At 42.7% G+C, this 14838-nt stretch overlaps 1 protein-coding gene across 8 annotated transcripts in view; it reads right to left on the minus strand.

Annotated features, from left to right (window-relative positions):
- The window catches only part of LOC132395815 (protein CASP-like), a 739549-nt gene that overhangs the window by 542270 nt on the left and 182441 nt on the right, over positions 1-14838 (minus strand). For all 8 annotated transcript variants that reach the window (XR_009512755.1, XM_059972899.1, XM_059972897.1 and 5 more), the window contains exon 4: positions 9110-9188. Coding sequence is in view for 7 of the 8 variants with exons in the window: in XM_059972899.1 (XP_059828882.1) it covers positions 9110-9188 (79 nt within the window). In the remaining variant the exon portion in view is untranslated. The remainder of the gene's footprint in view (positions 1-9109; positions 9189-14838) is intronic.

Here is a 14838-nt window from a genome sequence, read left to right on the forward strand (position 1 = left end):
ATCCATGCTGACTTTGTCCGATAATTTCACCTCTTTCCAAATGTGCTGTTATCACATCTTTGATAACCGTCTCCAGCATTTTCCCCACCAGTGATGTCAGACTAACTGGTCTATAATTCCCCGGTTTCTCTCCCTCCTTTTTTAAAAAGTGGGGTTACATTAGCCATCCTCCAATCCTCAGGAACTAATCCAGAATCTAAGGAGTTTTGAAAAATTATCACTAATGCATCCACTATTTCTTGGGCTACCTCCTTAAGTACTCTGGGATGCAGACCATCTGGCCCTGGGGATTTATCTGCCTTTAATCCCTTCAATTTACCTAACACCACTTCCCTACTAACATGTACTTCCCTCAGTTCTTCCATCTCACTAGACCCTTGGTCCCTTACTATTTCCGGAAGATTATTTATGTCCTCCTTAGTGAAGACAGAACCAAAGTACTTATTCAATTGGTCTGCCATGTTTTTGTTCCCTATGATCAATTCACCTGTTTCTGACTGTAAAGGACCTACATTTGTCTTGACCAATCTTTTTCTTTTCACGTATCTATAAAAGCTTTTACAGTCAGTTTTTATGTTCCCTGTCAGCTTTCTCTCATAATCTTTTTTCCCTTTCCTAATTAAGCCCTTTGTCCTCCTCTGCTGGTCTCTGAATTTCTCCCAGTCCTCAGGTGTGCCGCTTTTTTTTGCTAATTTATATGTTTCTTCTTTGGACTTGATACTATCCCTAATTTCCCTTGTCAGCCACGGGTTCACTACCTTCCCTGGTTTATTCTTTTGCCAAACTGGGATGAACAATTGTTGTAGTTCATCCATGCGATCGTTAAATGCTTGCCATTGCATATCCACCGGCAACCTTTTAAGTATCATTTGCCAGTCTATCTTAGCTAATTCACGTCTCATACCTTCAAAGTTACCCTTCTTTAAGTTCAGAACCTTTGATTCTGAATTAACTATGTCACGCTCTATCTTAATGAAGAATTCCACTATATTATGGTCACTCTTACCCAAGAGGCCTCGCACGATAAGATTGCCAACTAACCCTTCCTCATTGCTTAATACCCAAACTAGAATGGCCTGCTCTCTAGTTGGTTCCTCGACATGTTGGTTCAGAAAACCATCCCACATACATTCCAAGAAATCTTCTTCCTCAGCACCCTTACCAATTTGGTTCACCCAATCTATACGTAGATTGAAGTCACCCATTATAACTACTGTTCCTTTTTTGCATGCATTTCTAATTTCCTGTTTAATGCCATCCCCAAACTCACTACTACTGTTAGGTGGCCTGTACACAACTCCCACCATCGTTTTCTGCCCCTTAGTGTTATGCAGTTCTACCCATATCGATTCCACATCCTGCAGGCTAATGTCCTTCCTTTCTACTGCGTTAATCTCGTCGAACCAGCTCCTTTTCTTTCCTGTCTATCCCTCCTGAATACTGAATATCCCTGGATGTTGAGCTCCCATCCTTGGTCACTCTGGAGCCTTGTCTCTGTAATCCCAACTATATCATATACATTAATAATTATCTGCACATTCAATTCATCCACCTTGTTACGAATGCTCCTCGCATTGACACACAAAGCCTTCAGGCTTGTTCGTACAACACTTTTAGCCCTTATACAATTATGCTGAAAAGTGGCCCTTTTTGCTTTATGCCCTGGATTTGACTGCCTGCCACTTTTACTTTTCACCTTACTGCTTTTTGCTTCTACCCTCATTTTACAGCCCTGTCTCTCTGCACTTGTTCCCATCCCCCTGCCACATTAGTTTAAAGCCTCCTGAACAGCAGTAGCAAACACTCCCCCTAGGACATTGGTTCCAGTCTAGCCCAGGTGCAGATCGTCCTGTTTATACCGGTCCCACCTCCCCCAGAACTGGTTCCAATGCCCCAGAAATTTGAATCTCTCCCCCTTGCACCATTTTTCAAGCCATTATTCTCATTAGGCATGCTCCCCAATCCAGGCAACGTCTTTGTAAATTTCCCTTTGACAGTTTCTATATCCCTGGTCTCAAAGGGTTCATCTTCATCATGGATATGTAATAATTCTAGATTGACCCTTGGAATTCTGCAGTCCTCATCATCCACCCCATTAGCTACCAATTAAGTAAATCATTCTTTGCATCTCTAAGAAATTTCCCCACCTATATTCTTTTTCCCTTTCTTTTTCAACATTTCAAAGAAACTGTACCCTCCACGACTCAGTGATCTGCTCTTCCGTGAACATATCGTGCACAGTCTTTGGACTTCTCCAATGCAACCAGAGGAGGTTCAACACCCAGCACTTTCACTCCTTCCCTTCCCATGATCCAGAAATCCAAACAGTCTTTCCAAGTGAAGCAGCGATTCACATGCACTTCTTCCAATCCCATGTTCTGCATTCAATTTTCACACTGTGGATTCTATACACGACAGAAACAAAGCACAAACTGGATAATTATATTCAATCCACCAGAGTGACACTGGGTTTCCAGCTGCTACCACTTAAATTCTTCATCCCACTCTGACCCAAACTGCCTGTAGCATCCAACGGTGTTACAGTAGACACAAGTCATTGAGAATCACTTAATCTAACACTTGGCCAAAAACAGCCTCCAGGACTCAGTTTCAAAACCTCCAAATCTTTCTTCTTGTGTATATCAAAACTGGTGATTGCACTTTTGTCTAGTTTATCTTTCACAATTTAGACAGTGCCCGACAAGGTCAATCAGTCACAGCCTGACCATCAACAACACAAAACAGAGACAAAACAGTATAATGTGACCTTAACTGCTACATTCACTCATTAGATCTCACCCTCAGGGAAATATTCCTTGTGTTCTACCTATCCATCCTTCACACTCTTGATACTGCAAATCAGCTTGTCTTCTTTCTTTTCTTCAGTCCATGACCTGAAACATTAACTATTTCTGTTTCTACAGATAGCTATTGCTGGAGGAAGAAGGCATCTTTCATGACAGATTTTTTTCCCACCTTGGCAGCAGGGTTAAGGATTCCTTAGGAGGAAGAGTGAAGAACTACAGATAGTGATCCATTCCAATACCAACGACAAAGGTAGAAAGAAATACAGGGAGCTCATAGAAGATGGAAGAAAACCAAGAAATGAAACACTGTATTTACATAACTGACCAAAAATTTCACTAAGTAATGGTGATCAACTCCAAGCCATTGACAGCTGGGAGTTTACAATGGTAATACCATTTAACGTCGTCAAGACTCTTGCGGTTATTGGAGGTGGTCACTTTCCACTATCTACATTACACAATACAGAAAATGTTGGATGATTCAGGTCAGGCAACATCTATGGAGGAAGTGAGCTGTTAGATTTGGACCAAAAGGTAGAAGATAGATAGCCAATATAAAAATGTAGAGACATGGGGAGGAGCAAGACCTGACAGGTGATTTTGCCTGCTCCAGTAGGCATCAACCACATTAATCCCAACTTCTGGCACTTGGCCCATAGCCTTCTATACCGAAGTGATTCAAGTGTTCATCTTGACATTTCTTAAATGCTGTCAGTGACTCTGTTACCACCACTCCTTCTGCCAGTTCCAGGTACTCACCACTCCCTGCAAGAAAAAGGTTTCAGATTCCGTCTAAATTCCTTCTTCTCTCTAAATCACTTATCCCTTACCCTAAATCTATATCCCCTATTTTTCTCTACCACTATTTATATCCCTCATAGCTTTATGTATCTCCACCATGTCCCATCTTAAGCTCCTTTGCGTCAGGAAGAAGAGATTCAGCCTCTCCTCATAACTAAAATGCTATGGCCATGGGAACACTCTGGTGAATCTCCCCTGCGCCCTGTAATCTACAGTGTTATCTTTCTATAGTGCTATAGTGTGGTGATCAGAACTGCATGCAATATTCCGGCTGAGGTCTGACTCAGATTTTATAAGGTTGGAGCATAACCTCCCTGCTACTGCATTGAGAATCCAGACCTTCCAGTATTCCATATATCTTTGTAACCACGTTATATACCTGCTTAGATAGCTTCAAGGATCTTTGGAAGTGGAATTTAACACTGAACATCAGCACTTCTGATTATATGATGAAAGAAGCAAGAGAGGATTGCTTTAGACATAGACAGTGCTTTGAGAGACTTGAGAACTAATGCCCCATGGTCGACATTGTTGAACTCCAATATCCATCTTCCATTTTCCACCCCAGAATTGATCTGCATACATGCTTTCCTTTCTCTTGCCTTTCTTGCCGATTGTTTATTCATTTGACAGAATTGTGGGCATCACTGGCTTTTACTACCCATTCCTAATTGTCCCTAAGAAGGTAGCAGGGCACTGTTTTGTTGAATCACTGCTAGCCTGAAGGTAGGCCTACAATACAATGGAAGAATGGGTTCTAGAGTTTAGATCCAATAGCAATGAAGTTACTGGATCTAAACAATGATAGTGTATTTTCAGTCAGGATAATTTACAACTTGGAAAATCATATGATTTGTGGTGAAGTTTCAACACGCCTGCTGCCTTTACTCTACTGGATAGTGAGTATAGGGAGGTACTGTCAGGGAATGCTAAGCAAATAACTGATCATTTTGCAGAAAGTACATCCTGCAACTTTGGCGGTGGAGGAAATTAATACTTCAGATGCTGCTGAAGTATTAATCTGCTTTGTGCTGATGGTGTCAAGCTAAATGAGTCTCGCTGAAACAGCCCTCATAGGGTACTGGAAGAGCTTTGCCATTGTATGTCAAAGATAAAGGATTAAGCTGCCTCCAACAGGGGCACTTTACCTTCAACAAAGTCATCAACTTTTAAATACTGTGGTTCATATGTTATTGCCAGTTTTTGGCCTATGTCTGAGTGCAGTCTTGCAAGCATAAGGGAGTGCAATTATGGAAAGTGATTATGGCCAATGGGCATAAAGGGACAAATATCCTCTTTCCTGTGCGACAAACATCGATGATTCTGTAATACACAAAGAAATCTACAGATGCTGGAAATTCAAGCAAAACACACTTTGTCAGGATGAAGGGTCTTGGCCCAAAATGTTGACTGTACTCCTTCCTATAGATCCTTTTTAAGCCCAAGATCCCCTACCTCGGCTTTAGGTAAAAGCAAGATCGACCCCAGATCAATTAGTCACACGCATGCGCACTGGGGCAGAAAAGACCAGAAGTAAAAATAATGTATGAACACCAGGGGTACCCACCCTTTTTTTTGAAGCACCGGCCGGTTTAATATTGACAATATTCTTGCGGACCGGCCGACCGGGGTGGGGGGGGGGGGGGGGGGGTGTTAAACACGACAGGAATACAGCGATACTCGAAGCAGGTTCCTCATGTCCAGTCTATTCCTCAAGTTAGTTTTCGCGGCTCTCGGCGCTTAGCTTCTGTCCTGCTTGCTCATGTTTTTTCTGCTAAAAAAAAACTCAACAGGTTTGTCTTTCAGTGCAGGGTGCTTGGACTCAAGGTACCAAAGCAGTTTTGGGGGCTTCATTGCCTCATTAGACAACCCCCCCACCTGCTCGCCACCAGACGCCTTGGCCAAGTGTGGGTGTTCCCGTACCGTGGCTGTGGCAGTCGCAGTCTGGAGAGAGCGACCAACCGACCGAGGGGTGCAAAAGACATGCACCCCCCCCCCCCCCCGCCGTAGGATCTATCGGCCAACAAAAGTTTGTTTCAGTAGATCACAGCGAGGTAGCGGCTCTGCTACTTATGTAACGCTGAGCCCGAATTAGGTTGTCTGCGAGTATTTTAGCACCGGGTTCCCCACGAACATTTAAACCTTAAACAGGTTTAGAGGCAGCGCCCATCTGTCTGCGCTCCAGGCCAGTAGCAATGGCACTTCTCGCCAGCTGCGCGAGGCCAACCAGTAATCCCTGGCACGAGGGTATCAATATGTTTAGGCAACTGATGGCCTCGCGTGGGTAACGACTTTGCGTACGTAATGACCTCATGTAGGTTCAACACTGGCCGTGACAGGGAATGAGGAAAGGTGCAGCTGACTCGTACTGTTTCCTCGTAGCCCGGTGGTTGGGGACCACTGAAGTACACTGTGTAGTGCGGGGGAGCTACACGCATGCACACTGGGCAGAAAGAACAGAACTAAAACCCCGCAACCCAGAAGCAATCTCTCAACAGAATTTGTGTATTTATTTTTCTTTTTTTTTTCGGGATCTACAGGGAAAGTCTCAGAGATCGACGGGTTGGCGACCAGTACTGCCTGACCTGCTGCGTTCAACCAGCGTTTTTTGTGATGATTCTGTAATAAATACTTCTGTGTATCTAAATCCAATTCATCCACTGTATCATATTTTAATAGAACATAGAATAGTACAGCACATTACTGGCCCTTCGGCCCACAGTGTTGTGCCGACCCTCAAACCCTGCCTCCCATATAACCCCCCCACCTTAAATTCCTCCATATACCTGTCTAGTAGTCTCTTAAACTTCACTAGTGTATCTGCCTCTACCACTGGCTCAGGCAGTGCATTCCACGCACCAACGACTCTCTGAGTAAAAAACCTTCCTCTAATATCCCCTTGAACTTCCCTCCCCTTCCCTTAAAGCCATGTCCTCTTGTATTGAGCAGTGGTGCCCTGGGGAAGAGGCGCTGGCTGTCCACTCTGTCTATTTATCTTGTACACCTCTATCATGTCTCCTCTCATCCTCCTCCACTCCGAAGAGTAAAGCCCTAGCTCCCTTAATCTCTGATCATAATCCATACTCTCTAAACCAGGCAGCATGCTGGTAAATCTTCTCTGTACCCTTTCTAATGCTTCCACATCCTTCCTATAGTGAGGCGGCCAGGACTGGACACAGTACTCCGTGTGTGGCCTAACTAGTTATTTTTTCCGATGTTCTGGTGAGTGTTTTGGGGTTAACACAATTAAATTAATACAAAATTAACCTGGCTGCCTCACTGATCATCAATGACTGGATTTTAAACAGTTAATCAAATAACAGCATTCTAAATGGAGAATGAGGCACCTATAGATGACAAAGACAACATAAATGCAAAAGAGAGGACACACAATATAGCCAAAATTAGTGGAAAGGTAGAGGACTGGGAAGCTTCAAAAACCAAAAAAACAACTAAAGATCAATGAGGAGATATAAGATGAAATGTGATGGTAAGTTAGCGGATAATATAAAAGAACATACTAATTTCTGTTCTAATATATAACAATTAAAACAGAGGTGAGTGGATATTGGACCACTGGAAAATGATGCTAGAGAGGTAGTAGTGGAGGGGAGGGTGAAGACTGACAAACTACACACTCTGCATCTACCTTCACTGTGAAAAACCTCAACATTAATGTCAGAAATTCAGGAGTGTCAGAGGGAACAAGTGAGTGCAGTTGCTGTTACTAAGCAGTAGGTTCTTGGGAAGCTGAAAGATCTGAAGGCATACCAGTCCATAAAATGATAAGACTTAGGAGCAGAGTTATGCCATTAATCTTTTCTGCCATCCAATCATGACTGATTTATTATTCCTCCGAACCCCATTCTTCTGCCTTCTCTCCCTTTTATACCCTTTCTAATCAAGAACTATCAGCCTTTGCTTTATATACTCAATGGCTTGTCACCTAGATGGACTACACCCCAAGGTTCTGAAAGAGATAGCTCAAGTGATTGAGGAGACATTAATAATGATTAAGAATCACTACATTCTGGAATGGTAGATTTTCCCTATCAGAATCCCTCCAGTAACTTTCGCCCCAATGACATTAATCTCACTAGCCTTTAGTTCCCTGCCTTGTCTTTACAGCCCTTCTTAAATAAAGGGTAATGATGGTTAAAAAAAAAATTCATAGCTTAAGAGACATTTATATGGAAATATGAACAGATAGAAAATTGTGTTATACAGATTATATACAGACAGATAGGCAGATTAAATTGGCTTCTTAGTACAAACATCTGCCAAAGGACTTGCTCCTATGCTGTGTTGTTCTATGTTCCCCAGCAATTTCTTCCCTAGTTTCCAATAACCCTGTGGATTTATCCAACTTTATGAACTTTAACACTCTCAGCACCATCTCTTTTGTACTGATTATATGTTTCGAGACATAACTATTCTCCTTCTTGAATTCCCTGGAGTCCATGACCTTTTCCATGATGAAAAGTACTCCTCTAAGACCACAAAACCTCCTGCAGCTCCTCACATAGATGACCACACTGATCCCTAAGGGGACATATTCTCTCCCTGCTTACCCTTCTGCACATAAAGAATCTCTTATGATTCTTTATTTTACCTTGTCTACTAAAGTTAAATTATACTCAAGGTATTTGCTTGATCCCAGATGCCTCCTGTTTCCTGACCATCTAATATTCTTGTGGTAGCGGACTGAGTCTCAGTTCTATGGATTAGATCTTCTGTTGCACCAAGCTGGCTGATATTTGACCACCAGTTTAGTCAGGTCTGTCCTGGGTGTAGTCATGCAGTGGGAGCCAGTATCAGTACTGGAAAGCAGGACTTGTGTGGGGACAACCCAGTATTTCCTAGCATAAGCATTGGCAGGAGGAAGATTATGTTCCAATATTTCAGTGAAAAGGCAGTTCCTTCAACTTTAGACCTCTCCCTTGCACGTTGATGACCATTCAACTTTAGTGAGTTTTCATCAACCTGAAACATTAACTCCCTCTCTCTCGCTTACACCCCAAAAGAATGACATTTATAATCTCAAAGTACACATTTTACAGTTTTTGTAATGTGTTCATGGTTCATTTTAAAAGAATGATGAGATCACTATGCAGTTTATAAACATCACACATATGTCCAAAATTTTTACTTGAGCTTTCAAGCTATTAGGACGAAATAAGATTCTCTTTTATTATGCACACAATTACAACACAAAGGGCCAGTACAAGTTGTGCAAAATCAAATGCTCCAATCATACTGCTTTTGCACATACAGTGTCATTTTAATCTCTATGGTCATCTGAGCTAGAGTTAATTATAATGGAGTGAATGGCATATTGCTTCATCTTGGTATCTTTGGCCAGTGGAATAATGGCTTAGATTATCTGGGCAAATCTAATGGTTGGTTTACTTCTGAGGATATAAACAAGCCATTTCTAAACCTAAGGAAGTGGCACGAAATACATAGGCAAGGTCACACATCACTATGTTCTGAAAACTTACCTGGAACATCAATTAATCTTTTGTAAACATTCAGAAAGGCTGCCTCTGCTTCTTTGCTTCTTTTACTTAGTGCATCAATCTGAAACACGAGTGGTAAATTCTTATTACAAAAGAAAATAAACACTTATATCATACATTATACATCATACATATATCAAAACAATCTTGGCAACAGTGCATTAAAACCAAATCCTAAATTTCAGGTATTACAACTTCTCGTATACAAGTTCTGCTCTCCAAATCCATTGTATGTATTCATCCTTTCTCCCACACTTCTCCCTTCAGAGCTTTTCTCTTTGTTATTACTTTCTTCTTTGTTTTTCTTTGTCATTATTTGCTCTGAAGCTTTACATCTCTTATGAGCACATCCCAGTATTGATAAAGCTCACCCACCTTATTTTCCCCTCTCCATAAATATCGCCTGGCCTTTTTTATGATTGTGACACATTTAACAACAGAGCAGTTCCCCCATTCAATTATAACATTGTTGCTAGGAATCTTATTTACCATATTTCTGATCTCCTTGTCAAACCAAAATTGGTCAAATTTAATTACCCACACCTGAAACTAAAAAATAAAAATGACACCAGACAAAAAGCAATTTGTGAAACGAACTGACCCCAGTAACATTTAGGAAAGAGAACAGTCAACAGATGCTTATCCTGTGATGCCAGCTTTGGTCACCTGCCAAACACTAATTAGTTGTGGGATCACACTCAAACCACTACAAGCACTACAGAAAAATCTGATTTGTTTTTTAAAAGACAAATCTCCCTTTCCATATTAATAGAATTCCTAAAAATGAGAACGGGGATCACAATGTGCAATTAGACTGCAGATGTATTTTCCAAAGATGAAAGCATGGCAACTTTATAATGCATACAGATATTGTGCAACCTGAGGTAAATGAGTTGTTGGGGGCTGTTTCCCTCAGCATGAACCAATACCTTCAGTAGAGAAGACAGTGTAAAACCAGAAAGGAATACTTAATTCCAGCTTATTTTCCAAAGATCATCATGTATATGTGTAGTTGGTATTCTAACTGAGAAAACACTGAGGATGGCTTAAGAAGCTCAATGGATGCCTTGAAGCACCACACACAAAGTTGTGCTCTAACCAGGGACAATCAGGCCAAAATACAAACAAACCCCCTGAAGAGACTTGGAATTGTTAACTACAGCTTATCAATATAGAACTCAAGAGACACAAGAGGTTGCAAATGTTGTAATCTGGATCAAAATAAAAGCAACTCCAGCACAGAAGATCTTTTACCAGAAAGTTTATACTTGATAAATGGTTAAAGATTATAAGAGACATTGATTTTAGCATTCATTTCAAGAGGTCTAGAATACAACAGCAAACATGTGATGCCGAGGCTTTATAAGGCACCTCGAGTATTGTGAACTGTTTTGGGACATCTTTGAAAAGATAAGCTGGCATTGGAGAGGGTCCATAGGATGTTCACAAGGATGATTCCAGGAATGAAATGGTTATCATATGAAGAACATTTGATGGCTCTGGGTCTATACTAGCTGGAATGCAGAAGGATGGGGTGGTGGGGGGAGATCTCATTGAAACCTTTCAAATGTTGAAAGGCCCAGAGAGAGTAGTTGTGGAAAGGATGTTTCCTTTGGTGGGAGATCCTAGGAGAAGAGGGCACAGCCTCAGGATAAGAGGGGTGCCCTTTCAAAATAGAGATGCAGAAAAATTTCTTTAGTCAAAGGGTGGGGAAATTGTGGAATTTTCTGCCACATAAAGCTGTGGAGGCCAGGTCGTTACGTGTACTTAAGGCAGAGATTGATAAGTTCTTGATTGGACATGGCATCAAAGGTTATGGGGAGAAGGCCGGTAACTGGGGTTGAGGAGGAGGAAAAAAAATATCAGCCATGACTGAATGGTGCAGCACACTCAATGGGTCAGATGGCCTAATTCTGCTCTTAAGTCTTATGGTCTTTTTCCCAGGATCAAAATATTTAAGGGCATAGATTTAAGGTGAGAATGGTAGGTTCCTGGACTGTGTGGCCAGGCATGGTAGTTAAAGCATTTAGATATGCACATGAATGTATAGAGAATGGAGGGCCATGGTCATAATGTAGGGAAAAGGGATTAATTTAGTTAGGTGATTAATTACTCATTTGGCATAACTCGTGGTTCAGGCAACCTCTGTGGAAGAAAATGAATGATTGGTGTTTCTGGTCAACACCCTTTACTGAACAGAAAGAGAAGAGGGTATATAGCCAGTATCAAGAGGGGTAAGGGTTGGGACAAGGGTTGGATAGTGGTAAGTGGGTCCAGGTGGGAGGGAAGGTTGGATTGTCAGCTGGAGGAAGAATGAAAGAAGCTTGGAGGCAAAAAGGCGACAAATGAAAAGAATTTGATAAGAAAGGAAGGAGGGAAATGGAATGAAATAAAGAAGGGATGGTGGACAAATGCGAACAGTGAATGAAGGGGTAGGAAAGTCAGAGGGAGCAGTGCTTTGGTTTTGGGCAGATGCAGTAGGGGAGGAGAAAAAATTTAAAGAAATCAAGCCACAAGGAAGTGGATGACATATTGCAAGGTGTCCCAATAGTCTCAAATACATTCATAAATTGGGGATGCAATTTCAAATGGTATATCACACCACTAGCATCCAATAACCCTCAATGTACAACATTCCCAGCTCCCACTTTCAGACAATTTCTATCATTCAGACTTTGTGTCAAATTAATGCGCACCATGACATCCTCACATAGTTAATTGCTATATGCCTCACATTCACCTTTCACAACAGGTATTAGATTATGTCAGGTACATCAACTATACAATAAGCATAATACTTATTGACAAATGAGTTTACTTTACAGATCAACATGGTGCAGTATCGAAGCGATCAATCATTCATGAGGGAAAGAAAGGAAATATGCACAAACCATCAACAGGAACCACATTTCACTTAACTTGATCTTTGATCATTGATTGCTTAAAGATGGCACTATTGTAGACTTGCGTCAACCTACCCACATTCCACAAAATTCTCTGATTTAAAAATTAGATGGCTTCAGTTCCGATATTTTGAACTCAATGGACAAATCGAGTCAGTGCCAACTCCTTGCAGTGTTCTACAGGATTAAGGTAAGGACTTATTAGGACAGCATAGCAACACACACAAAAAGCTGGAGGATCTAAGCAGGCCAGGCAGCATCTATGGAAAAGAGCAAACAGTTGATGTTTCGGGCCGAGACTTGTCATTGGGTAGTAGATGAGTAGTTAAAATATAATATTTTAAGCAAGTCTGCCAGAAAGCATGTGGGCAAAATCAAGGATCCTGCAGGAATAACATCAGCTGTGCAGCAGGGTTTTCAACAGACTGCAGCTTATGTATACCTTCATGGTGGTGATGCATGCCACTAATATATCATGGACAGGAACTAAGCACAGTTAAAAGCAGATTTTGCAAGCTGTAGAGCTGAAAGAGCCAAAAGCCAAACTTACACTATGAACGGTAGTGGACTAGGTAATATAATGAAACAGAGACCTAGGTCAAGTACGCAGTTCATTGAATGCAGTGTCAGAAATAAACAAGATTGTGAGAAAAAGTATTTTGCCTATTGGCCTTCATCAGTCAGGGCACTGAGAACTGGAATTGGGACATAATGATGCAGTTGCATAAATCGTGGGTGAGGCTGCATGTGGAGTACAGTTTGGGTTACCTTGCTGTAAAAACATGAGGTGAAACTGGAAAGTAGAACTGAAAAGATTTATGAGGATGTTGCCCGGACTAGAGGGCAAGAAATGCAGGGAAACAATGGCCAGAGAACTTGGGAGAATGAGGGGTGTCTTTACAGAAATGTATGAAATTAAGGGTACAGAAGTCCAAAATCAAGGGCCATGTATTTAGGGTGGGGTGGGTGGCAAATTTACGAAGGAACTGTGGGGCAACTTTTTCCACCCAGAGCAAGGTGAGAATATGGAACAAGCTGCTACAAGAAGAGACTGAGGCAGATATAATAGTATCATTAGGTACATCCAGGTCCTCACCTGGATGTACCTATTAAGTGCTTCCTAAACAGACAGACAGACAGACAGACATACTTTATTGATCCTGAGGGAAACTAGGTTTTGTTACAGTCGCACCAAGAATAGTGTAGAAACATAGCAATATAAAACCATAAATAATTAAATAATAATGTTAATCATGCCAAGTGGAAATAAGTCCAGGACCAGCCTATTGGCTCAGGGTGTCTGACACTCCGAGGGAGGAGTTGTAAAGTTTGATGGCCACAGGCAGGAATGACTTCCTATGATGCTCAGTGTTGCATCTCGGTGGAATGAGTCTCTGGCTGAATGTACTCCTGTGCCTAACCAGTACATTATGGAGTGGATGGGAGTCATTGTCCAAGATGGCATGCAACTTGGACAGCATCCTCTTTTCAGACACCACCGTCAGAGAGTCCAGTTCCACCCCCAAAACATCACTGGCCTTACAAATGAGCTTGTTGATTCTGTTGGTGTCTGCTACACTCAGCCTGCTACCCTAGCATACAACAGCAAACATGATAGCACTGGCCACCACAGACTCGTAGAACATCCTCAGCATCGTCCGGCAGATGTTAAAGGACTTCAGTCTCCTCAGGAAATAGAGACGGCTCTGACCCTTCTTGTAGACAGCCTCAGCGTTCTTTGACCAGTCCAGTTTATTGTAAATTCGTATCCCCAGGTATTTGTAATCCTCCACCATGTCCACACTGACCCCTTGGATGGAAACAGGGGTCACCGGTGCCTTAGCCCTCCTCAGGTCCACCACCAGCTCCTTAGTCTTTTTCACATTAAGCTGCAGATGATTCTGCTCACACCATGTGACAAAGTTTCCCACCGTAGCCCTGTACTCAGCCTCATCTCCCTTGCTGATGCATCCAACTATGGCAGTGTCATCAGAAAACTTCTGAAGATGGCAAGACTCTGTGCAGTAGTTGAAGTCCGAGGTGTAGATGGTGAAGAGAAAGGGAGACAGGACAGTCCCCTGTGGAGCCCCAGTGCTGCTGACCACTCTGTCTGTCACACAGTGTTGCAAGCGCACGTACTGTGGTCTGCCAGTCAGGTAATCAATAATCCATGACACCAGGGAAGCATCCACCTGCATCACTGTCAGCTTCTCACCTAGCAGAGCAGGGTGGATGGTGTTGAGCGCACTGGAGAAGTCAAAAAACATGACCCTCACAGTGCTCGCTGGCTTGTCCAGGTGGGCGTAGTCACGGTTCAGCAGGTAGATGATGACATCCTCAACTCCTAGTCGGGGCTGCTAGGCGAACTGGAGGGAGTCTAAGTATGGCCTAACCATAGGCCAGAGCTGCTCCAGAACAAGTCTCTCCAGGGTCTTTATGATGTGGGAGGTCAATGCCACCGGTCATTGGAGCCACTGGGGCGCAGCACCTTCTGTACAGGGACAAGGCAGGACGTCTTCCACAGCACAGGAACCCTCTGGAGACTCAGGCTCAGGTTGAAGACATGGTGAAGTACTCCACATAGCTGGGGGGCACAGGCTTTGAGCACCCTAGGGATGACACCATCTGGGCCTGCAGCCTTGCTTGGGTGGAGACGTTTCAGCTGTCTTCTCACCTGTTCAGCCCACCGTGGTGGTTTCAGGTGGGGGAGGGGTGTAGTCACGAGAGCAGGGTGGGGGCTGCGAGGAGGGGTAGGAGGGGAGAGTGGAGTATGTGTTGGTTGGGGGCCAACATCAGATGAACCATGTG

This window comes from Hypanus sabinus, chromosome 6, assembly GCF_030144855.1.
Source record: "Hypanus sabinus isolate sHypSab1 chromosome 6, sHypSab1.hap1, whole genome shotgun sequence".
In the NCBI taxonomy this organism is placed as follows: domain Eukaryota; kingdom Metazoa; phylum Chordata; class Chondrichthyes; order Myliobatiformes; family Dasyatidae; genus Hypanus; species Hypanus sabinus.